General features: G+C 34.6%; 1 protein-coding gene across 2 annotated transcripts in view; it reads left to right on the forward strand.

Moving 5' to 3' along the window:
- Positions 1–25,890, forward strand: part of LOC128990347 (bestrophin-3-like) — a 48,196-nt gene extending 22,306 nt beyond the window's left edge. The window contains exons 2-10 of one of the 2 annotated variants that reach the window (XM_054412690.1): positions 11,276–11,410; positions 12,198–12,364; positions 15,409–15,566; positions 16,462–16,539; positions 17,458–17,622; positions 19,619–19,699; positions 20,235–20,386; positions 20,953–21,108; positions 23,051–25,890. In XM_054412690.1, the coding sequence (XP_054268665.1) occupies positions 11,276–11,410; positions 12,198–12,364; positions 15,409–15,566; positions 16,462–16,539; positions 17,458–17,622; positions 19,619–19,699; positions 20,235–20,386; positions 20,953–21,108; positions 23,051–24,122 (2,164 nt within the window). In that variant the 3' untranslated portion in view covers positions 24,123–25,890. Of the gene's footprint in view, positions 1–11,275; positions 11,415–12,197; positions 12,365–15,408; positions 15,567–16,461; positions 16,540–17,457; positions 17,623–19,618; positions 19,700–20,234; positions 20,387–20,952; positions 21,109–23,050 lie in introns of those variants that run through there. The other variant, XM_054412689.1, reaches the window with a different exon arrangement.
- Positions 25,891–27,458: the final 1,568 nt, after the last annotated feature.

The following is a 27,458-nucleotide window of genomic DNA, read 5'->3' on the forward strand; positions in this document are numbered from 1 at the left end:
TGTTGTAAGGTGACGCTAGGAGGAGCATTGGTTGTTGTAAGGTGAAGCAGGGTGGAGCATTGGTTGTCGTAAATATTGTTCCCGCGCGGCAGTCATGCCACATCACCGGGTTACCGCATATTGTATTTTAGTCTGGATGACTTAAAATTAGACCGATCTGTCGCACACCTCTTGTGCCTGTATTTGGCAAACAACCAATGTTATTTTACATCGGAAACACATTGCGTGAACGCAAACAGATGGCATTCTGAGTAAAAATTGCCAAAAACGTCCATCCTCGGGCTACATGTGTTCGATTATTCATCTACAGTATTTGGGGAGCATTTAGTTACAATTGTGGTAAAATCTAAATCAAACTATTTATTTTCAGAAACTAAAACATTACATAGGATATGTACAACAAAACACTCTGAACTGAGGTCCCTGCAATGCAAACCTTGAGTGCAGGGACCGAGTCGAAACAATGAATACTACTAATACAGACTATGTGTAGTGGAACTACTAGGGACTATAATAGTGGATAGATTAACATTTTTGCGCTAATATGTAGGTAACATAAGCATTTGTTCCAGGAGGCATTAAGTTTAGTTAAACTGGGGTTTTATAACAATTTTTAACGGTTTTATGTAGTGATTCTACCGGCCGCTTAAGCCTGCGAATGAAAAAGAAAAATAATTTATGTTCCATTATCTATGATAGCCCTCGTCTGCATTCGGTGATAATATATGTATTTTTTCATTTTGAATGTAATGCTTTCTCCTTTTTACTCTACAATTTTAATCCCTACCACAAAACAAAGAGTAGACATAAAATCCCCTGACTAGCTTTTAATATTTGTCCCTACTGGGCGTGTTGCGGAGCTCACTATGTTTATGCTCTATGCTATACCTTGTTTATGACCTTGTCCTTTTGTTGCTTTCTCCATGCTAACTACTTCACTTTACTTCACGTTCACTAGTAGTTCTCTCTCTAGCAACTCTAGTAGTTCTCTCTCTAGCAACTCTAGTAGTTAGAGCTCGAAACTTCGGTCCCTGAGTTCCTGGGTTCAAATATCGCCAAATCACCAATGGATTTTACTAAGTGAAAATGCTGCAACCCCTAGGTCTAGCCCTAGCCTGAAGTAATGTGAAAAACAATTCCGGTGTTGTGCCTAGCGTCCTAGGAAAAAAAACTACTTGAGGTTGCTGCGTGAGGTCACCCTCTAAACATAGAATGGCACAGCCAATAGAAGCTGGTATAAGTTGTGCTAACGAGGTCATTGGTTCAATATGCACAAGTTGGCAACCACAGCCCTTTTACAATGATTGATGACCGGCTGATCTCGCCTCGCTGTAGTTTCCCTCCGGCTTGTTAGCGTTTTAATGAATACTAGTGTACATGTTGCTCGAATTCGAGCAATTGCAAAGTATTACAGGGGTCATTTCAAAACGAATAACAGTCATATTTACAATGAGTTTAAAAAGAGTCAACTCAAATATTACCATTGTGTAACTCAGACCCTGATTATCTTCGTTATTGATAAACCTAAAGCATTCCGGCTGGTTTTCTCCTTCTCAAAATGCCTCGCTGTACAGGCAACACATGTCATTGATAGAGGGTCAATTGAGAACGAAAAGTCTTTTAGGGGTAGTGTTAGCTCGCATTTGTAACCTAAATAGTTGAGATTGTCCAGCCTATTACGCGCCACTGTTCTGTAGCTGCGGTAGTTATCACGATTACGCCTCCTGTCTATGTTTCGTTGTCGTCGCGTCGGAGGCATTTAAAAGAAAAAAAACAACAAATAAACAAATTATAGCTACACAAAAACAACGATAAATGCACAAATTTAAGTAACAATCATTCTAACACGACCCGTTATAGCGACACAAAGCAACGATAAATACACAAATTCAAGATACAACCATACTAACACTATCCGTTTTCGTTTTGGTGGTTATGTTTACACAAACTCAAATAGTAAATAAATTTACTCATCATTGAATCGAAAAATAAATAACAGCAATTAAATTATACAGCTGATCAAAATGTAAACAATTATGTTCTTCATAAGGATAACATGGGAACTTTCAAAGCCACTGGGGCAGAACCCAAGGGACTTTGTCAAAAATGTAAGGCCAGTTTGCAAATCTACGCGACACGCTCTTTCCAATGAGACGTCAATGAATGAAATCGGTTGAGAAATGGCGGAGGAGTTCAACCGACAAAGTTTCATGTAGCGTATTAATTATATAGATGAGAAACTTCCAATATGAATGGTGTACCTACGCTATGTTAAAAATTGTTTTTTATATTTTGGCTATAACTGTTTTACGCATTAAGTATTATGTCATAAACTTAAAGAGAAATAGCATATTTAATCACTAGGGCCTAAAAGTGACTCTTCTCGTCCCCGAGCTCAAGTTTTACGAGGCGAAGCCGAGGTCGGAAAATGGGCGAGGGTTGAAAAGAAACTTTTCGCCCGTGTGATAAACTATATTTTCATCATATTGCACGATTAATTGAACAAACTATGATGTTAAAAAACTGAAATAATTTTCATTTAAAGATAAGCTCTCCAAACTACTTCTATTTTGTTTTAAATTTAATTTGCTAACGGAAACGGAAACAAGCAGCTCTTTAGTAAACGATTGCGATCGTTTCGTTTATTACGATTGTGTTAGTGTACATATTTATACTATCGATAAGCTATTACGAACTATTTACCATTAGGCAACAATAAATAACAATCGATTAAACAATCGATAAGTAAGTATTGTTTAAAATAGAAATTTACAACTGCGAGGTGACAACAGCTGATTTTTTCCCTAAGGGCTAAAAACAATTTTTACTCCCTAGAGGGTAAAAATGATACATTAGACCCGCGCAACGCACGCATTAAAAACGGCTGTTTTGCTGCAGTATGACAGCAAAATAATTTTCGACATACTGCAGCAAAAACAGCCGTTTTTAATGCATGCGCTGCGGGTCTAAAGTAGCGTTTTTACACTAGGGAGTGAAATCAGACCTCTCGGCTTCACCTCGATCGTAAAACTTGACCTCGGGTCGAAAAGAGTCACTTTATGCCCTAGTGATGAAATGTACAATTGTACATTTGTACTATTGTAGGTTTTATGCATAGTACGATGATTCAACAATTTCTTGCAATGGAGAGAAAATAAATAAGCTTAAGCTTTAGTCACTAAAGATATCGTGGTTTGTTTGTTAATTTCATATGGTTTTATAAGCTTTTTATTCTCCTTATTTAATTTAACTCCAATATTACAACTAACTGTATCAGTTCTGTAGTTTATACATATAGGTATTATATATTATTTTAAGGAAAACTAATTTCCCAGGGTTATTTTTATGCAAGAAAACACATCTTAGGGCAAAGATGTTAAAATCACCTTGCTAAGTTGAAATCCACCAACTTGGTTCCCCATCTTAATTTTTAGTAATAATCATAAGAATAAGTAGGGGAACATGTACGATTTCACACGAAAGTTTGGGCTTTCGTTTTGTATGAATGAATCTATTCTTTGAAAACGTTGGTTAGGATTAGAACAGAACTGACTGCTTGTTATTAACTTTTATAACAATCCTCGAAGCATCAAAGTATTTAGAAGCTGTGTCCATGGGAGCGCTAGCTTTGGTTCTAACGTTATACTTTTGTAGCCTAAATGTTTTTCGTGTGTGTTTTATGAGTTTTGTCTATTGTGTATAAAAAGCTAGGCAACCAACAGGTATATTTTTATTCGTATAAATACGAATAAAGGCGGTGGGCAGTATAAATTTAGGAATTAAAAATGGCTGACCTTGACTCAGCTCTTATCAACATTATTTTAACTTTATTCTTTTTTCACAGTCTTTCAACATTAATTCCAGTTCCATTATGGTTATTCATTTTCTTGTCTTGCGATAGCATTACAAAGTTGTCATATTTCCAATTCAATTTACCAAGGTGGATTTCAAGAGAAGTTTAACTGAGTAGTATAATTGTTGTGAAGAGAGTGAGAATTCAATTTTCTAGTTTTGTATTGGTTACAGATATAGCCTAAGTTTATTTGCAGAAAACACTTGTCTTCTGCTTTTAAAAAACAGTATTATAGCAAGTGAAAATTGTGTTGTCGTCTGCGTATATTACACAGTCAATACGAATGTTACATGGAAGATCATTAATCGAGACTATAAAAAAGAAAGGGCCTATAACCGAGCCTTGTGGAACACCTTTACCTGTGTAGAATGCTATATTTTTACCCTCCACACTGACGAATTGCCTTCTATTGACCAGATATGGTTTTACTATTTCTATTGAGTTAATACAGTCTAATAATCATGATTCACCATTACGGTATATTAATTCTTGAAAAACAGCTAATCATTTTAATTTTCCATGTAAAGTCATAAATTTAACAAAAATATGCTTTACTATCTGCGTAGATATTTTTGTGAATGATTGCAAGTACCATGGGAAATTCAAAGACCTAACACACCAATTAAATTTCCTTCCTCTTCCCTTTCACTTGTTGAAGCAACTTTTCTGCAGATGATAACACTTTGAAATCAAATCCATGGCGACTTTTATACAGGTCGTCTGTAAAGTCAGTGCTTGTTATTGATTTATATCCAGTTGCTAGAGACCCAATGGGAAAATGGCTTTTCACATAGTGACGTGACGTATTTAAAACAATGGGTTAGAGTGTAAATCGTGCAAAATAAGTTTACTTAAAATTTAGATGCAGGGTTTATCTACAACAAATTAACCACCACACAGTTTCAATCTCTCATCCAATCAAAAACCAAATGTTATGATGTGTTTTAATAATAATATATAAAATACCCCCGCCGCAGCAAACCTGCCGTATAAGCGAATTTCCATTTGGCTGAATTGATTTTCAATTGATCTACTTAAATAACATTAGGTTTAACGAGTACCTAGGTTTGCTGCTACAAGGAAACTAATAAAGTGTGTGTTTTAAGTAAAATAATTATTGCTTAGTATAAAATGAATATATTTGCCAAGTTTGATCAAAAGATATCCATAAACAAGCAAACTACAACATTTTACAACATTCTCCATAAGAATAACATGGGAATTTTAAATGTACCATTTTTTTAGTTTTCTCCGTAACCAAAACCGTACAAAAACACTTTGATATGTACTGAATTGTTTGTTTTTTAAAGCTCTTTAAGAAGGTTTAGAGAAAAATTGGGAAATTTTGTTTTTTGAGGGTCAAAAGTGAGAAAAACCAATTTTTACCCCATAAAAACCTTGTTCCCATGGCCCGATCATGCTGGATCGCGAACTCATTCAAGTTTATCCCGCCTTACACCTTCAAACCAAATTTCATCAAAATCGGATCAAAATTACTCAAGTTATCGTGTTCACGGACACACACACACACACACACACACACATATATATATATATATATATATATATATTATTTTCTTGCATTTTTAGGGCTACTAATATAATAAAATTAAAACATATATAACAAAGTACCCGTTTAGTAATTATTTTATTTTTCATGACGACATGTTTCGGAACTAAGTCCATTGTCAAGTCATTTTTACCATAACCTCATTCTTTAAACTAACAAAATTAAAAATATAATCATATGTAAAAATAATAAAATATGTTAACTAAATCTTAATACATTTTGGTATTAATTTTTTCATTATACTATATGAATGTTTTTCTTTCTTTCCTTAGTTTTTCAATTTTATCGTAGATAGGTTGGTTTAATTTTGGAATCATTGTGTTGAGTTGAAAAACATTCATATAGTATAATGAAAAAATTAATACCAAAATGTATTAAGATTTAGTTAACATATTTTATTATTTTTACATATGATTATATTTTTTAATTTTGTTAGTTTAAAGAATAGTTTAACATGATAGTTCATTTCATTTCATTTCAAACAATCTTTATATTTACAGTACATTGAACAGTGTCGAAAAGTGATTCTTTATTATAACTTAAAACTGTTTTCTAACTAATTTCTACAATTTTTTACCATAAAAAAGACTATACTATTACAATAGAGATTCTCAACAAAACAAATAGGCTAACAATCATAAATAAAATAAGAAAGCGGTAAAATACTCTAAACATCCAAAAGCCCTTCAAGTCCCAAAAGGTTTTGAATTAAACTCTGGGTCAAGAAATTCTTGTATATTACCTATCTATACAATGCTTTAGTCGTTATAACATCTTTAAGTTTCCTTTTTAATCTTCTTGGATTCGGCTCTTGTCTTAAGGTTAATGGTAATTTGGAAAAAAATAATGCTCCAGCATAAGTAGGTTTCTTTTTAAATAGTTCCAAATTATGTATGGGTATTGCAATATTGTTCCTATTTCTAGTATTATATTCAATATTCATGAGTACTTCCTAATGGTTTTAGAGTATGTTCCTTTTCCTTGAAGTGGATGATATGTATACATCCCATAGACTGTCATTATTTTAAGTGAAATAAAATATTCTTTTACATGTGTTTTTCACTGTTTTTTTTTATATTTAAGAATTGTATACATATTATTTAAGCTTGTACAACCATATAAGGAGATGCCATAAGATATTATTGAATGTATATATGAAAAATAAACTAGTTTTAAGGTTTCAGTTTCACAGAAATACTGCAATCTACTAAGGGCAAAGACACCTGAAGATATTTTAGCAATTAATTCTTGTACGTGGGAGTTCCAGTTTAGATTTTGATATATTTTTAGACCTAAATATTTAGTTTTGTTTGTTTTACTAATTACTTGATTTGTTCCGATATTTAGACTATCAGATGGATATTTTGCAGCCTGAGGGGTTTTAAAATTGATGAAAATTGTTTTTTCTTTATTTATTGCTAAATTATTCTGAGTGAAAGTAACTAGACAAAGTGGTCATATTATATTAAGAGCGTTTTCTCAATCAGATCGAAAATATAAAAAAATTACCTATCCCATTCTCATAAACTGTTTAGTCTATTCTTTACAATATTATCACTGTAAACATTCCGAGCTGAAGAATCAGCTGTTAAATTTCACATTAAAACGTTGTAAAGAAAGTTGGTCAGCATCACTGGTACTTTGAAATCAAACTCTAGAAAAAATTGAACTGTAAAAGCAAAGTCTCACAAGAAATTAAATTACATTTTTAGTTACCTTTCATAACATAACTCTGCTAGATCATCAGTTTTGAATTGACACCTCAATCGTAAAAATCAATTAGGTAGGATGGCTGGAAAAATAATGTCAAGTTCCATTTAAGTTAAAAGTAAGATGTTACAGAGAAACCCCTTATCATTTTAAGTATATAGAATCTTTGGTCCAAAGGACCAAAAGACAAATGGCAAAGCCATTTTACATCCTTTTTTTAATCGCAAATTATCTTTAAATTTTTCACAAAAATTCATGAAAGGAGCTCAGTATCCTTCATTATATTAGCTGACTGCATGTGATTTTAAAACCTTTTGGGTTTTATATATTTTTTCCCACCAACTCTATTCATTCCAATGTTTTGCCACTGTGGGTTCATTTGAAATGTTAATGGACGGTTCTGCCATTGATACCAATGAGGTAAAATTTATAAAAAATAAAATTTTGAGTGTCACACTGCGACAGTTTATTTTGTCGCAGATATGTTGTCCCAGCCAGCGGTGTCCAACAGTCCCACGTGGGACTGGGAGTGTCGAGGTCCGGACAATAATAGCAACAGGTCTGGCTAAACTCATTCAAAATAGAAGTAATCTTTGTCTGGCTACTATTATTTGTCAACTGCTGAAAACTGTTAAAATCCTCTCAAGATGAACTTGATTCAAAAACACTTTCTGAGTGTGGAGTAGGATTTTAGCGAATTTCCCTATAGGGAAGTAGCTATTACCGTAGGTCTCATGGTAAGACTTAGGCCCGGGACCGATTTATTTTTTTATTTTGGTGTCCCAAGAGGCCAAAAACACCATTCGTTCAAATTTTTATATATGTATATATATATATATATATATATTAAAATTAAAACATATATAACAAAGTACCCTTTTAGTAATTATTTTATTTTTCATGACGACATGTTTCGGAACTAAGTCCATTGTCAAGTCATTTTTACCATAACCTCATTCTTTAAACTAACAAAATTAAAAAATATAATCATATGTAAAAATAATAAAATATGTTAACTAAATCTTAATACATTTTGGTATTAATTTTTTCATTATACTATATGAATGTTTTTCAACTCAACACAATGATTCCAAAATTAAACCAACCTATCTACGATAAAATTGAAAAACTAAGGAAAGAAAGAAAAACATTCATATAGTATAATGAAAAAATTAATACCAAAATGTATTAAGATTTAGTTAACATATTTTATTATTTTTACATATGATTATATTTTTAATTTTGTTAGTTTAAAGAATGAGGTTATGGTAAAAATGACTTGACAATGGACTTAGTTCCGAAACATGTCGTCATGAAAAATAAAATAATTACTAAAAGGGTACTTTGTTATATATGTTTTAATTTTAATATATATATATATATATATATACATATATAAAAATTTGAACGAATGGTGTTTTTGGCCTCTTGGGACACCAAAATAAAAAAATAAATCGGTCCCGGGCCTAAGTCTTACCATGAGACCTACGGTAATAGCTACTTTTCCCTATAGGGAAATTCGCTAAAATCCTACTCCACACTCAGAAAGTGTTTTTGAATCAAGTTCATCTTGAGAGGATTTTAACAGTTTTCAGCAGTTGACAAATAATAGTAGCCAGACAAAGATTACTTCTATTTTGAATGAGTTTAGCCAGACCTGTTGCTATTATTGTCCGGACCTCGACACTCCCAGTCCCACGTGGGACTGTTGGACACCGCTGGCTGGGACAACATATCTGCGACAAAATAAACTGTCGCAGTGTGACACTCAAAATTTTATTTTTTATAAATTTTACCTCATTGGTATCAATGGCAGAACCGTCCATTAACATTTCAAATGAACCCACAGTGGCAAAACATTGGAATGAATAGAGTTGGTGGGAAAAAATATATAAAACCCAAAAGGTTTTAAAATCACATGCAGTCAGCTAATATAATGAAGGATACTGAGCTCCTTTCATGAATTTTTGTGAAAAATTTAAAGATAATTTGCGATTAAAAAAAGGATGTAAAATGGCTTTGCCATTTGTCTTTTGGTCCTTTGGACCAAAGATTCTATATACTTAAAATGATAAGGGGTTTCTCTGTAACATCTTACTTTTAACTTAAATGGAACTTGACATTATTTTTCCAGCCATCCTACCTAATTGATTTTTACGATTGAGGTGTCAATTCAAAACTGATGATCTAGCAGAGTTATGTTATGAAAGGTAACTAAAAATGTAATTTAATTTCTTGTGAGACTTTGCTTTTACAGTTCAATTTTTTCTAGAGTTTGATTTCAAAGTACCAGTGATGCTGACCAACTTTCTTTACAACGTTTTAATGTGAAATTTAACAGCTGATTCTTCAGCTCGGAATGTTTACAGTGATAATATTGTAAAGAATAGACTAAACAGTTTATGAGAATGGGATAGGTAATTTTTTTTATATTTTCGATCTGATTGAGAAAACGCTCTTAATATAATATGACCACTTTGTCTAGTTACTTTCACTCAGAATAATTTAGCAATAAATAAAGAAAAAACAATTTTCATCAATTTTAAAACCCCTCAGGCTGCAAAATATCCATCTGATAGTCTAAATATCGGAACAAATCAAGTAATTAGTAAAACAAACAAAACTAAATATTTAGGTCTAAAAATATATCAAAATCTAAACTGGAACTCCCACGTACAAGAATTAATTGCTAAAATATCTTCAGGTGTCTTTGCCCTTAGTAGATTGCAGTATTTCTGTGAAACTGAAACCTTAAAACTAGTTTATTTTTCATATATACATTCAATAATATCTTATGGCATCTCCTTATATGGTTGTACAAGCTTAAATAATATGTATACAATTCTTAAATATAAAAAAAAACAGTGAAAAACACATGTAAAAGAATTTTTTATTTCACTTAAGATAATGACAGTCTATGGGATGTATACATATCATCCACTTCAAGGAAAAGGAACATACTCTAAAACCATTAGGAAGTACTCATGAATATTGAATATAATACTAGAAATAGGAACAATATTGCAATACCCATACATAATTTGGAACTATTTAAAAAGAAACCTACTTATGCTGGAGCATTATTTTTTTCCAAATTACCATTAACCTTAAGACAAGAGCCGAATCCAAGAAGATTAAAAAGGAAACTTAAAGATGTTATAACGACTAAAGCATTGTATAGATAATATACAAGAATTTCTTGACCCAGAGTTTAATTCAAAACCTTTTGGGACTTGAAGGGCTTTTGGATGTTTAGAGTATTTTACCGCTTTCTTATTTTATTTATGATTGTTAGCCTATTTGTTTTGTTGAGAATCTCTATTGTAATAGTATAGTCTTTTTTATGGTAAAAAATTGTAGAAATCAGTTAGAAAACAGTTTTAAGTTATAATAAAGAATCACTTTTCGACACTGTTCAATGTACTGTAAATATAAAGATTGTTTGAAATGAAATGAAATGAACTATCATGTTAAATAAATTTACATAAATTGTTCATCTGGACCAATCGGAGACTGCTGATATCTTTAAAGCCCATAACCCTTATAATGTTAGTTTCTTTGATAGCTAACTTTTATTTTTTAATACTTTCCTTTGAAATGGCGACCATACAAAGGTAGGTATTTTTAAAGCCAAGTCCGAATGGAGATGAGTGTAGAATGAGTGGCGCGATATTGTAGTCTTGTTAGTGACTAAGGCCGACATATTCCTTAGACACAGCTGTTAATTAATAACCCATAATGACAACTAAGGGACCTACAGTTTATAGTGGAATCCAAACCAAATTTTTTTGCATTGGTATTAACGAATTTGTCTAATTATCAGGATAGCACTGCAGATAGTCATAGTACTCACTAGTGCGGACGTTATTCCACACCAGGGAGTATCACATACACAGTGCATGCATTAACATCCACAATTTGTGACCTCCAAGTTGCTGGATTACAGGACGACACCACCGTCCCAGATAGGCTACTGTGTACTATTTTTTATGTATGCTACTCAATGTGACAATGATTTACGTGATTTACCCCTATATAGCAATCAACATCATTCTACCCTACTGTTTCCATTAGGTATTTTTAAGGCTGATATTAACTAAGAGACATAACAGTACTTTACAGACTTTATCACCTGTCTACAGGCTGTTCGAGAAGGTTGTGGTGTATTGTGAAATGTTCATCGCCTTCATACCTCTGTCGTTTGTGCTCGGCTTCTACGTCGCCTATGTAGCCGGTCGCTGGTGGCAGCAATACATGGCCATCCCTTGGCCTGACAAGTAGGTAAACACATTTTCATTATTTTTTATTGGTAGGTAACTCTGAATTATTTTATTTTTATTTTGTTGGCAATTTTAAATTTAATCTTTGTAGACAGGCTTCCACGGTTACTGATTTTAGATTCGTTGTCTTCGGAAGTCAACCTTGTAAAAACGATGAAATACTTTAATTCATCAACATTGACTTGCTATGCAAACTGTCTGAAAGTCAAGTCGCCCTGAAGATTACACTCACTCTGCAACGAGGTCAAAACAGTAAAGACTACAATTTTTCAATTTCCGATTTGTTTCTTCATTCATAATTTGTTTGTTCCTGACAATTAAAATTTGAGTAATCATTTTCCAGCGTTACTATTCATGGAGTTTATTCAAATCACACTATTACTATTGACTCCAGTCTTTGAATATAGATAGAACAAGCGATGTCATTCTCATATAGTCGTTGTCAGCATTTTCAGAACGAAAATATAATGCTGGAATGAGCCATTGTCAGAGTATGCAGATGATAATTGTTGATTTCTGTTGAAAAAAAAAAAATCTTTTTTGCAAAATACAGCATTTTTAAGTTGCATAAATTATTGTAGTTTTAAAAACAAACAAAAAATGTACAGAAGCTCTTTTTGTCAGTGGCTAAATTCACTATGTTCTATTTTGCTTCAAAACTTTCTACAGCTACACTAGTTCACATTGATGTCTAATTCAGTATCCAAAATTCAACAGATTAATGGACAGTAGGAAGTAGCGAGGATACACTTAAAGTTCTTTATCTAACTATTACATGTCGCAGGGTGATGCATTCTTTGGCCCTCTACATCGGAGGTAACGACATCCAGGGTCGTATGATCCGCAGGACTCTCATGAGATACCTCAACCTGTCTCTCATCCTGGTGCTGAGATCCATCAGCTCGGCTGTCAAACGCCGCTTTCCCACCATGGATCATCTTGTAGAAGCAGGTCACACACAAGTATAAAGCCAATTGTTTTAGTATTCGTATTAGTTATTAATTCCCAATATTCATTTCTATCCTACTAGTCTGGTCACTGAATTTAGGCGGTTTGAAGGGAAGTTTCTCCACTAGTTGTTTCGCTTAATGTATATGTTGCAACTGAATGACGTCTTGGCATATCTCAGCTGTTGAGCTAATGTTTTAAAGCTAGGATCAAGTTGAGGGAAGAGATTTCTTCTTCTAAACCACCTAAATTTTGTTGACGTTGCTAGGGATAGAAGACTTGTAAAGTTTTAATAATACAGTAGCTAAAAAAGTTAACTATCTCGTATTTTCTTATGTGTCTTTACAATGGTAGTTTAAGCCACTTGTAAGTCACTGTGAAACACACAAGATTGCTTTACTTTTCTGGCAGCCAAATGCCCAACATTCAACAGTGGGAAAAGAATTTTCTGACCTGTAAAGTCTTACAGGGACTGCTAAAAATGCAATCACAATTAATTATTGCATTATGGATGGACAGATATGTACTTATGGACAGAGATGTACTACTGGTACCTTAATTTTCTGTTTTGTTGTTGCTATATAGTCCTAAAACAAAGTGACAAAACGGTTTTAAGTTTTAATAACAGTACCTGGGGACCGAGCTTTGCTCGGGGAAAATCATTAGTTTACTCTGAAAGCAGTCTTATTATTGCAGATACATGAACCCATTCCCCACACTCCGTACTGTAGTTAGCCCTTTACTAATTCTTTCGCCATTTCCTTTGTTGTGGACATGTTTCCATCCCTTCTCAGCATTTCAGTATTGAAGATACATTATTCTAACTGCTACAAACTGTTTCCAGTTCTTACACTCCACACTTCTCGCCTTTTCTACTTCCATTACCCCTTCCTAAGTTGCGGACCTGTTTCCCTCCCATCCCATATCATTTTAGGATTGCAGATACCTTAATATAATCGTCATAAACGGTACCCACACTCCGGATAGCTCACCTTGCCTACTTCCTTTACCACTTCCTACGTCTCGGACCTGTTTTCCTCCCTTCCCATAGCATTTTAGGATTGCAGACACCTTAATCTAATCGTCATTAACAGTTCCCACACTCCGGACCGCTCTCCTTTACTACTTCCTTCACTACTTCCTACGTCACGGACCTGTTTCCCTCCCTTCCGACGGCATTTTAGGATTGCAGATACCTTAATTTAATCGTCATAAACAGTTCCCACACTCCGGACCGCTCACATTTACTACTTCCTTCACCACTTCCTACGTCGCGGACCTGTTTCCCTCTCTTCCCATAGCATTTTCGGATTGCAGATACCCTTATCGAATCGTCATAAACAGTTCCCACACTCCGGACTGCTTGCCTTTACTACTTCCTTCATCACTTCCTTCGTCGCGGACCTGTTTCCTTCCCTTCCCATAGAATTTAAGGATTGCAGATAACTCTTTTCTAATCGTCATAAACAGTTCCCACACTGCAGACTGCTCGCCTTTACTATTTCCTTCACCACTTCCTGCGTCGCGGACCTTTTTCCCTCCCTTTCCATAGCATTTTAGGATTGCAGATACCTTAATCTAATCGTCATAAACAGTTCCCCCCCCCCCCCCGGACTGCTCGCATTTAATACTTCCTTCATCACTTCCTACGTCGCGGACCTGTTTCCCTCCCTTCCCATAGCATTTTAGGATTGTAAATATCTTAATCTAATCGTCATAAACAGTTCCCACACTCCAGACTGCTCACCTTTACTACTTCCTTCATCACTTCCTCCGTCACGGACCTGTTTTCCTCCCTTCCCATAGCATTTTTGGACTGCAGATACTAAATCTAATCTACATAAACAGTTCCCACACTACGGACTGCTCGCCTTCTCTGCTTCCTTCCCCACTTCCAAGTCGTGGACCTGTTTTCCTCCCTTCCTAAAACATTTTTGGATTGCAGATACCTTAATCTAATCGTCATAAACAGTTCCCACACTCCGGACTGCTCTCCTTTACTACTTCCTACATCGCGGACCTGTTTCCTTCCCTTCCCATAGCATTTAAGGATTGCAGATACCGTAATCTAATCGTCATAAACAGATCCCACACTCCACACTGCTACCAAGGCCTCTTGCTGCTACCATAGACTAACCAACACAAGTAGACTTCTCATCCCATTGTAAATTTTGAAGCTCGTTTTTCATGTCTAGTTCATGTACGCCACACTGGGCGCTAGTGTCGACGAAATTTTGTTTCTATTATTTTAGGGTTAATTTCTTGATTTGTGCTTTACTGTTTGGTTAAATAACTAGGGGACAAGTTGTTGTCTATGATTAGATCGTATTATTTGGTTAAACGAGGTTTTAAATGGCTGTAATAACGGGAAACAAATTGTAAACAAAACACAACCTCTACATAAACCGTACAGGAACTAACAATAAAATTGTCTTCAGCTGTTCCATAAGGATGAGAAATCTACTAGGGGAGTATGTTTTATCTATGCTGCTACCCTTGACTACAATGTATCGAGTAATCTTCAGTATAATCTTTGTTCAATAGTAACGACTGATGTTTTTCCTCTTGTACTGTATTTTTAATTTGCTAGTATACTGTGGATAGACAACTTACAAGTCTTTTGTTTACTTTTTACTTTTTATGTAATTCAGCCAAGATGGTTACTTAGCAACCCATAAGACTAATGTTAAAAAAATGTGACTTTCAGTTTCATTTTTCTACGTAATTAGATTTTTGTTGGCAGTTCTAACTGCAGTAAACTCGTTTTTAGGCCAGGAATAAACTATTCACATTTGTAGAAAATCGTCGGAGCCGTTTTTGAGATCTTGGTGCAAGCAAGCAAGCATACATACATACGTACAAGCAAACATTGCTCGTATTAGAGTATAGGGTATACACCTAAATCACTAAGCATTAGATTAACTAATTGGAGACAAAGGTGATAAAAACCCATCTAAACTAGTCAGTTTGTGGGTCACAAACAGTTATTGATTTCTCAATGAAATCTTTAATCCTTTTGCAGGATTTTAACGTTTGGCTTCTTTCAGGGTTCATGACCCGTCTTGAGCTAGAGATGTTTCAAGCAGTTCCCAACATGGAATTTAACACCTACTGGATTCCTTGTACTTGGTTCATAGCTCTGCTCAAAGACACTAAGAAGTCCAATCGAATCGTTGACTCCCAGGGACTGAAGATAATTGTGGAGGTCAGTAAGTGTTAGTGTCTTGGCCAATAGCATTATCACAAACGCTTTTACGGTAAAGCGGTCCAAACCCATGAAATTTCTGTTGGATGTGCTGGGGATCAAACACGCTCCTTCTCGCACTAAAGTTGGAGATGTTAAACTCTAGGCTTAGGCTAGCAATACACCTAATATGGTTGATTAACCAAAGAGGTTACAACAAGGTTGTGTCTTTATTTGCAACTATAACTCTCTGTGAAGGCCCGGGCAGTTGATAAAGCTACATTCAGTTAAAAAGTTAATTCCTTTTTCCATATAATATCCTGCGGGATATTAGTTTTCTATAGAACCACATAGCTAGAGTAGAATTATTGACTATTTATCCACAGTTTGTCTACAGTTGTCGATTGTAGAATGCATCAAAATAATACAATGATTAGTGTTGCAATGTTCCCAAAAAGAAGAACTAAATACGATACAAACAATTAGCTACAAAATATATGTTGGGCATCTTTTCTGTGGTTTATTCAAGTGCTGTAGCTGTACGCTCATTTAATTTTTTCAGTTGTTTGTTGAAGACAAACATTCAATGTCCTTGTTGAATTTTTGTCATAAGTTTTAGAATTAAAATGGAGTTGAATTTAGTCACTGACAGATTATGGCAATATAAATTACTGATTTATCTTCAATACGCTTACTTTTTAAGCAAGTCAAACTGATAAGACAACTTATTGTAAGCTGTATCATTTTTTGTTTAATACTAAGGGAGAAAATATTTTAAAAAAATATAAAAATTGTATACTGTAACACTCTGTGAGTGGTTCAATCAACAATGTTCTTTTTTGTAAAAAAAATTTTCAATCTAATCTGTATAGATTGGAGGTCCACCAAAGTATCTAAATGCTTATTACTGTTACAGGAGTTCAACGAGTTTCGGTCAAAGTGTGGCTTATTGTGGAGTTACGACTGGATCAGTATCCCGTTAGTTTATACACAGGTAAATTCATCAATCATGTTCTGTTCCAATCAATCAATCATGTTAATCCATGAGTAACTGTGTGGCTAAATAATTAAAGACTAAGCCAATTTGGTCTAAAAACCCCCTTGAAACATGTAGAAGTTAAACTGAACTTCTTGATATGGGATCTTAGTAAACATGTTTGCAGAAGATACTCAAAGTGGCCATAATTGGTACAGTGTCAGTGTTCTTATGTTTATAATAATAGCTCTACACTACGTACCATGTGCTATCATGAGCTTATGAGAAAGCCTTAAGGTGCTCACCTATTGTGTATACCTAACTGCATACTTGAATACTATGGTTAAAATGCTAAAATACATTTGTATGTGACTTAAATTAATGTAAATAATAAAATGGAGTTCAAAGATGTATAAATCATCATACCTTCTCAGTTCTCATGCAAAATTGAAGGTTGAATTTACAAATTGAATCCGCAATAACTGGACTGCATGTAAAAGGGAGAGGGCTCTAAGTCAAATAATTATTTTTGAATCCAGGCATATTAAAAAATAAACGGTATTGGCAATAATTGACACATACCTTCTCCCATAAGCTTCTCAATAACCTTTATTATGGGGTGGGAGTAACTATGATATTTTATAGGGAAAATCACAAAAGTTGCAATAGCTTTTGAACCATAATTGTTACAGCAATGGGGGGTTGCACTATTTTGTTTAAAATTATAATCACCATAGCACATTAACTTTAACCAAAACCAGCAATTTTCCTGAAATCTGATTTTTTGTTTTTTATGGAATATAACAAGGTACAATAACTTTTGAACCGGATTTTTTATGGAAATTGGATTTATACCATAAAAACATGATGAATTCCTCCCTGTATAGAATGTATGTATGGATGAGATGAATACTTATATTTGCCTTTTATGTATAGGTAGTAACTTTGGCGACTTACTCCTTCTTCCTAGCAGCTCTGGTTGGAAGACAATATGTTGACGAAACTACAAGTCAACAGAAGAAACAGTTCCAAATGGAAGTTGATATCTACATTCCTCTTTTCACAATATTACAGTTCTTTTTCTACATGGGTCTCTTAAAGGTAAGTGTTCACTTCGATTGAGGCTCATAGGAGAACTATTTATACTTTGTGATAAAAGTTTGTTACAAACAAAATAGTCTTTAAAAGGATATCTGAATGAAGATTTCATAAAAGCTTGAGTGATAAAGATTAAATTTTGTATTGTTGCTATATACAGTATTTATAAAAGACTGTCTCTATCCTAACACATAATTTTAGTATTTTTCACCTCAGAATGTTTTAACGCTTATAGATTTTGATTCTTGATTTTTTAATCCTATTACATTTAATCCTTAATTTAATTATTTAATTTAATCCTATTTTCAGTACAAGTAGTCAAGGTTTCAATTTTGAAAGTCTATAATACTATACCTAATTCAAGTTCTGAAACTATAATTCAAGAATCAAGACTCAAACATGTACAGGGTGAAGCAGTGAGAGCACCCCGATTTTCTTTCATTGTCACACTATAAGAAAAGCAACAATGAATGAACAGCTATGAACAGCTGTGCTTATAACATCAATTAAACTATGCCATTTTAGTAAACATTATGTCTGAGGCTATAAAACTGAGATTTTGATGTGGAAATCTATTTTATAAATAGTGATTCTTGTGCAAAAACCCAGAGATTGTTTGTACCACATTCAATCCTTGGTCAACATGGCACTGTTCTAGATTGGAAAACAATGGGGAACTGAGTAAAATTTTTAGGATAACAGCTTAAACCTTAAAAATAATCGGTGGTTGCCGCAAAACTCTTTGTACACCAGCAAATGTTGAAAGAGTGTGAGTCACAGTAACTCGAAGACCAAAGAGATTTGCCAGGAAGCTTTTGTTATTGTTGAAAGCTTTACATCGGCTCTTCTTTTTGGGGGGCGGGAGTTATTCTGATAAGCTACTTGAAGTTCGATGTTTTTCAAAGTCGCCCCACAGATTTGCTTGAAACGAAGCTAAGAATTGTCCAAAAACTTAAGTGATTCCAGAAGAAATTCTGGAGTAGTATTTCATGGAGTTTTAAAGTAAGTAAAAAGGAATGTCAAGTAGGACAAGGACGTCACTCACTTACAAGATATTTTTCAAGAAATGGAAAAAATGACTTTGTTAAGTTAAAATGGAAAAAGATAAGCTGTGTTTGGATGTGCTATTTATATCTATAGGGTGAATATTGTTGAATTTGTACTATTTATAAATTTTGAGGCTCTTTCATTGCCTCACCCTGTATAAATGTGAAATGATTGTTAGAATTGGTGTTTTTAGAACAATGTAGAATTATAAACTATTCAATGAGTGAATCTTAATACACATTCTGCAATAAAAGTTGTTATTTAGTGATTCTGCGACTACAGTATATCCCAATTTATACCAAAAGTGTTATTTTTAATATTTGTATTGAGGATTTCCTGTTTTTATACAAACCAATAAAATGAAATAGTATTTTATTTCATCACTTGCGTAAAGTGACTCTTTTCAACTCTAGCTCAGAAAATGAGCAAGGGTTGAAAGGACACTTTTTGCCCGTGTGATGAACTATATTATTGTTATCATATAGTACCATTATTTGAACAAACTATGTTACAAAGCTAAAATAAATTCATTTAAGGATAACCTCTTAAAAGTACTTCTGACCTGTTTTCAATTTAATTTGCTAAAGGAAACAAGCAGATGTTTAGTAAGTGATTCAATTGTGTCATCTATTACCATTGTGTTAGTGTATGTTATATACTATCGATATGTCAAACTTTTTTTCAATAAGGTAACAATAAGGTACAACCAATAAAACAATCAATAAACACTTTCGATACATGCGATTGTTTGTTTACAACAGAGTTGACTACCGCTAATTTGTACTCCTTAGAGAGTGCAACTTTAAATGCTACTTTAGGGCACTTGCAAGAAATACATTAAAAACTGCTGTTATTGCTGCAGTATGACGAAAACTAAATTAAAGCACCAAAATATTTTTTAGATAATCTTTATTGTTACAGGGTATATATTTAACTTAAACGCCATTTCTAGGTTGCTGAACAACTTATAAACCCGTTCGGTGATGATGATGAGGACTTTGAACTGAACTGGCTGATTGATAGACACACTAAGGTAGATTTTTTTATAATTTTTAGAACAATTATTGTGAACAATTGACATGTCACAATGAGTCTGAGGTTTGATAAGCTACCGACTGACAATTATTGACTAAATGTACAATATTTTGATGTAGACAAAATTAGGGATTAACATTTGTTTTGTTTTTAGTTTCTACTACAAAAATCACAGTCAGAACAATGAAGCAAACTTTGTCAACTGTTGTAACATCTGAATGTGAAATGTGGCTAACCATTTCAAACAGAAAACATACAGGGATTTTCATTAATATTTAGATAAATAGTCATTCATTTCATATTATTTTTTTTATTTTACCCATGTACATCTTCTTGCATTGTGAGCCTCTGAATTTTTCCAGGGGAGATTTTTCCAGGGAAGAGATATTTCGTCAAGATGTAGACGGACTTCTTCAGAGAACTTTATTCCATCTCAAAATATATGCTTTAACAACCAAATATGGCTCTCCCTTAAAATATAACATGAATAAATTGGTTAGATTCTATTAGAAATTGTATTTTCTTGTTTACAGGTCTCCTACCTTGGGGTAGACACTCTTATGTCAAGATATCCTCCTTTAGTCAAAGATAAATATTTTGACGATATCAACTTGATATTGCCATACACAGGAGCAGCTTTTGCATATAAGAAGAAAACATACAGAGGATCTGTTCATAATATGCAGTAAGTCAAATTTGTTTTGTACCAGTAAATTGTAACTAGTTTTTTGGTGCAAGTTGCGGTGATGTACATTATAATGCAGTTACACTTTAAGCATATATCTTTAGTCTTGCGTATACTAAAGAATCACAAAAAAAATAATACCATTGAACTTGATGGTTTCAAATTGAAAAACTGATGGTTTCTTGCCATTCAACAGTATTATGATGATGCTAAGAACCCACTATTTTACTAATAAGAATATGTTACTTTCCTTTTTTCAACTACCTACATAAAAACAAAATTACAGACATAAAACATCTCTAGTTCCAAATACATACACCTATACTGTGTCTTGAAGTGCTGTATTAGCATTCTTTATTAGCTGAAGTAACAAAAACAGGGATACCAACATACAAGGTGGTATTGTTGTTGAAAAGTGTCTCACAGTAATTGTAATTATTTGGGTTGCGTTTGAAAAAAAAAACATGTGTTGTTAAAAAACCTGTATGTGTTGTTAAAAACCTATTCAAATTGTATCGAGTGTTCTAGAACAACACAATCCTGATCAAATCATTTTTGCTCTGCAGAGTCCCAGAGGATCAGCAGTCGATGTTCTTGCCAGAAATATCCGAGGAGGAAGAGGATGACAGAGACAGCAGCAGCAAACGAGGAAGCTCTCCGAAGAAAACTTCGTCTTTCACCAACCTGATGAACGCTGTTAGTCCACCCGCAGGTATTTGGCGGTAAGACGTAGCACCGCCCACCCACTGACCATACCTTTCTGTTTCGCTTTTCAAAAAGTGTAACAACAATTTTGTTTTTTCAGAAGCCTTGATGCAGGAGTATGTCATGCTTCCAGCATTTGTAGAGTATGAATAGCCTTTTTTTATTTGATTTTAAAACAAGAACATATCAGTAATAGATAGGGTTATTGATTTGACTTATTCATGAGACAAGTACAAACTAAACAAAAAAAAACAAAAAAAACAAACATTCAGCTCAATTATTGAGTAACTCCCAGAATTAAATTATGTGAGTGTATCAGTGTGATTCATATACCGTAGGTTTGATGCTAAAAGTTAAATTGCAAATAAAAATGGACATCATTGAGGACAAGTATTGTTGAATATAGCTATTTGTGTATGAAGAGCGCAAAGTACATCATTGATGCTCGAAAACTGTGCTGCTACATTTCGAGAGCGGCATTCATGACACAAAGAATAACTGTTTAGCCGTACGGTATATAAAAATGTCATCTAGGTAATGTTTAAATATTTAAGCTATATTATTTGCTTACCAGATTAGTGTTTCATATAAACGCCAACAGTGAGATCAGCTGATTTAGCGAGTGGGAATGAATAAAGCAGAAAAGAGTTATTTTGCGTACTGTTTACAGTTGTAGCGATATGTGATCATTTCCAAGCAGAGTGGTAGTAAAAATAATAAATTATTGTTGGTTGCATGGTGGATGGTTGTTGGTTTGGTTGGATGGCTTTTAGCAGTAGGTAGACAATTTTTTTTAATGCATAACATATCACCAAGGCAATTTTCAGATAAAATGTCGTGTTGCTTACTACGAATCAAAGAGTTCAAATTTGTTCTAAAAGTTTAGCGATGTCACTGTGTTAAATCAGTAAAAAAAAACTTAGCTACTGGTGTAATCAAAATTGCTGGAGATAATTGAGTGTGACACTTCTTGTAAGAGTTTTAGATAAAATGGGGCCCAGATGACTTTTTGTAATACCTCTAGTCCAAACACCTGGGTTACACAATATAACATTTCTTACCACTATTAGCAATATACTAGTGCACCGTGCACCTGTTGCTCGCATTCGAGCAATTTCAAATTATTACAGGCGTTATTTAAAAACGAATAACAGCCATAACTTCCAATGACTTAAAAAGAGTCAACTCAAAGATAATGTAATCAATAACTCACTCCAATTGTCGAAACTGAAAACGGACTTGCTCTGAAAACGAGTCCTTTTGTGTGTGTCATGTGTTTACTATGAACAGCTGTAATTAATAAGAATTATTCGTCCATTTAAGTAAACAAAATCTTTTCTTCATAAGAAATACATTGGGATTTTGATAGCCTGTGGGGCAACGTCCGAGGACTTTTGTTATAGGAATTGGTGAAAGGGGGCGTCTACACAAAAAATACTTAATTTTGACATATCCTTTGTAAAAATCCGTCCATTATAAACGGAGGAGTAGTGTTTCGTAGAAATCGCCTTCACGTATTATATATAAGGATACTTTATAAAGTTACAATAATTTGTTAAAAGTAGTAAAAATTTAAGTGTAGGTAGTAAATTGTTAATTTTATTATTAAGTGAAAGCATCCCATTTACATTGCAAATCTTTTCTGTTGGAATCACTCAATAGTCAATATATAGAAGACTATTAGCATTGACTATATAACACTAGTAGTAGTAGTGTTATATAGTCAATGCTATTAGTATAATAATGGGGGGGCCATGGTTTCCATACTATTTATTGGAAGGGTGTTGTGTTGTATGTAGCTCAACGTTTAGTAACAAGTAATAACGGATTGGACGGATTAAAAACTTTTGTGAAAAAATATGCTTTTGTTTGAAAAATACTTTAAATATGCCTAGACTATATTTTTCAGATATTTGTGACTTTTAGTTATATTACAAAAAAACTATTTTGATGTTTCAGGGCAAGTAGTGAGAGGCCTAGTGTCAATCATAGTGGAGATGTGGAAGCAAATTTTCAATCGGCAGAAGTAACAGCTCATTTCGGATTGAAAAAGTTTGATACAAGAGCACCATGGCAGACTCAGAGCATACCGGTACCAATTCCTATCTCAACTCTCGTACGTCCTGACATGCACGAATGGCCTTCTCAATCAACATTGGACAGTGTAGATTCTAATCAATTGAACCACGAATCACCGGGAATAAAAATAACTAATCCATTTGACGAGAGCTTCAAGCAAGTACAAAAACTGCATGAAAAAATAGACTTTTCCCTTGGGCAAAGTACAGATGGCAATGAAATGATCAAATCCACTTCTTCAAGTAGAAATTCAATACCCTTAGCCACTAGACGGTCTAAAGGCGGTACAATAAAATACAGCAGTACTGGAAACATAGTGTCGAGTTTAAGACACAGTTTTAACAAACACGTAAAAGATTTCAAAAGTGATGAAAGATCAACGATGAAGAAACTACTGAGTCGAAGGCAGAGCACTGCTTCAGGGCAATGGAAAGGTGTCCGGTGGAAACCAGTGATTGACGACTCTGCTGGAGATATTTGGAGCGACAACTCTGGTAGACGTCCGAGCAACGACTCTCATTGCAGACTGAAACAACCGAGCACAGCCTCTGCTATGTCTCAATCCCACCTTAGCTCGTCTGAGAGTATAACTTCTTCATTTCAGAGCCTTACTAGTCACAATGAATTGGAACCCTTCACCCAACCCTCTCTCGGTGTGAAGGATTTTGAAGACCTCAGAAGTAGGAGCTGGATGAATGTTCCTAGAAAAGAAAGTCAGGCCTCTCTTGCCATCAAAGAGCCGCTAACAGTTTCAAGTTTACCCAACATTTGTCTTTCTTCCTCCCAACCACTTACCTCTTCTCGCTCGAGGAGTCATTCTCTGCTCCTAGGCTTGGGTGAGGAACTACCAGCTCAATCATTAAAGGTTTTACAGAAATCATATTCAACATCTCCACGAATTTTCTCTAACTTGCAAGAAACTATTGAAGAAGAAAATGAAATGAAACAATGACACTGTGAGATTTAGAAGGAATGGCCTGACTTGAAGTTCCAAATAACTGATGTCATACAAGTACTAAATATCCCTTAACATAACTGGAAGCATTTCGAGTACCTAATAGGCAAACTTCAATTTCATCCATACAGTATGTAGAAAAATTGCTGTTAAAAGCTAGGTACCCACTGGGTTGGTACGGTCGGGTATGGTCGTCATGGCCATTACATCATTTTTAAGAGGGTATGCGCGCACTGATTTGGGCTTTCCACCGTTCAGGCGTTGCTGCACACTGTCCTCCAACCTCCTTCTGCCAAAACAGGAGTCAGTTTGGGAGAGGATCTGTTAAAAGATGAATGTTGGGGAGGAAAGTGCGGTAGTGAGTGCATTTTTGGTAGAAGAGGACATTTTAGATCAATCGGGCGGATCCGCCGTCATGGAAATGTCCTACAGTTTGTAGTATCAGACTTTCTATCGGACATCTGATCAGAACACCGTTGACTGCCGTGACGAGGCAGTGAGCACATGCTCATTTAATTCAATGTTTTTAACTTTGAAATATCTCGTACCGATAGTCCGTAACGACCCAGTGGGGCACCCAGCTTAAAGCTTTTGACCCTGCTAAACTTCCATTGAAGACCTAATGATTGTTTATAAAATGTTTGAGTGGAACATTTTTTTTTGCTAAAGTTTTATGGCAAGAGCCCCTTTGTTACTGAGAACATATTTGAAGTCTCCTTTAATAAGTCATCCATTGAGTTATCCTGTCTGTACTAAGTTATTAGCTGGGTTCTGAATTACAAGTGAATCTTCTTAGCAAGTATAATTTTACCACATTTTACTTCCACTGAAGTTATACTGCATTTTCAGGTGGGAATAAAATCATGACCACTCAAATAAATTTTTATTTTAGCTTATTGTTGCAAGTATAAAACATATATTAATGTTAGGATGTTAAACAAAGACAGACTTTATAGTTGAGTGGAAATACAAAAACCAATAACATTCCATTCCAAACTCTTATTACTTATTTCTATTTATTGTAAAAGTGTTAGAGTTTTAAGTGTTTTTTTCTTTTTGTCAGGCATGTACAAGTTAAAGGACTGAGATTACTGAGGGGTCAGTAAAACCCTAAATAATTACTAAATACACACTCACCACACCAGTTAGTGCAAACTTTAAATTAATTAGTTCTTATTTCTAAAAAACAAAAAGGGACATGACAATATTGATATTCTTTGTTTTTTCGTTTAACCCCTCAGTGTACTTATTTGTTCTTTAGGTGTCAGTCTGTTGTTAATGGTTTGGATTGTTTTTTCTATGATTTCAAGAATTCAAGGAAGGTTTTGTGAGAATGTTTATCAATAGTTTATTTAATAAAGCTGTTAATTTCTACACTTATTTAAGGGAGAAAAATATGGTGCAAAAAAGAACAAAGCAAAATATATTAGCTAAACTATTCATGCGTAGGTTTTGTCATGTAGGTACGATTTTGCCAAGAGTTAAAGAAGGGATCTTAAATGAACATTAAATGAATTGTAATATTAAATTAGAATGGTTCAGTTTACAGAACACCAACTACAGTACCTACTGAAGTGATGTAAAGTTTAAAACCTCAATTCAAGTTAAGTTAGTAAAATTATTATGTGATCTTAAAACATTTTCCTTTAAGGTGAATAACAGAAATGTAAGTACTAGTTAATATTGTTATGTATTACATGTTGATTTGTAAGTTATGGTGATATTCCATGTATATTCTATATTATTGTAAGATATATGTGTTTAGAATGTGTAAATAAAATAGTAATTTTCAATATTGATGTGTTTTCTCAAATTTCTACTCAGTGTTCAGTCATAGAGAAGTAACGGAGGAAACACACTTAAGGGACGGCCATGCCCTTTCAGCTTTGGAATGTTGAGCTGGAAATATATACTTGTGACGAGCTAGGAAGAACCTGAGCTGTGAAAACTGTGCAGGAATTCTAAATCGTGCAGGGCACAGGGTCTTCCTCCACCGTGAGCGTTGTAGTGTAGTACATGGAGGGTAAGGGTGTTGGACTTTGCCATAGACACTAGCGACTCCGGCTAGGCACCACTTAGAGTAAAAACACACGTACAGCAATTGGGAGCGGAGCGGCACAATTTAGAGCGAAACAAAATCAAGCCCAAACAATCAAGTAGTAACGCGCACACAAACAGCTGTTGCGAGTGTAGCGGAGCGGTTAACTTTAGAACAATCTTGTTTGTTTTTTCGAGCATTTGGGAGCAGAGCGGGCAACGATCTTGTGAAAATTTTTTATCCACCAATCCACCTAACTTACTTCATTCACTTCATGCACCATGCACCCACTCCGATCGGTTTGAAGCACGCAAAATTATTGTTTTTAACCACATGTTTTCTTTGTGCTAAAAATTGCGTGCAAACTTACTATGTGAAATCTTGGACTGATCGAGCCCCCATTTGTATCGCTCTCGCTATTCGTTTCATGTGTGCGACATCAGTCGCTCTCAGTTTCGCCGCTACAGCTTGCTCTAGATCAGCCCGCCCGCTCTGCTCCCAATCGCTGTATGTATGTTTTGTTTTTACCCTTAAGCTAGGGTTTCCAAGATCACGCCGGGCGGACAGCGTGAATGGACAAGCGTGATTACGTAATCAAGTTTAAAAAAAACCCAAGTCATTTCTGGCGTGCACGCCGTGCAGACAAGTTGTTTTCAAACTATTCTTTTTTAAATTGTGCCTAGGGCAGGGTGTGTTTAAATTTGTGCCTAGAGAGAGTTAATTGTCAGTATGGAATCAAAAGTATTTTCATTGGAAAAAGATGAGAAACTTATTGATTTAGTTCGTAGTTTTCCGGTGCTATATGACATGAGTAGGAAGAACTACTAGGACAATATTTTTTTTTTTTTTGTCCTAGGACGCTAGGCACGAGCCTGGGATTGTTTTTCACACTACTTCAGGCTAGACCTAGGGGTTGCGGCCTTATCACTTAGATAAAATCCATTGGTGACTTGGCGGGGATCGAACCCGGGACCTCAGGGACTGAAGTCCCGCGCTCTAACCACTACGCCAGCTCGCTCCCCCGACAATATGGACGCACAAGGACAATATGGACAATATGGAAGCATCCCTCATCTTTTGTTTTATCATACATCGGGTGTGGTTCCATATGAAGAAAACCTTCCAATAACATGTACTCTTCCTCCTCCTCTTCTTCCAGCAACAGAGCAACAGTTACAACGTCCATGTTGGTTAAAAACTGACAACTAGCTCATTCCCCAAGAGAAATGACCGCGAAATCCGCTTTCTTGCAAACCACCCTCACGCGGTGCTTGGTAGGACATCCGCCGGACAAA

This window comes from Macrosteles quadrilineatus, unplaced genomic scaffold (assembly GCF_028750875.1).
Source record: "Macrosteles quadrilineatus isolate MER2022 unplaced genomic scaffold, UCM_ALF_1.0 Scaffold_3__2_contigs__length_128488019, whole genome shotgun sequence".
In the NCBI taxonomy this organism is placed as follows: domain Eukaryota; kingdom Metazoa; phylum Arthropoda; class Insecta; order Hemiptera; family Cicadellidae; genus Macrosteles; species Macrosteles quadrilineatus.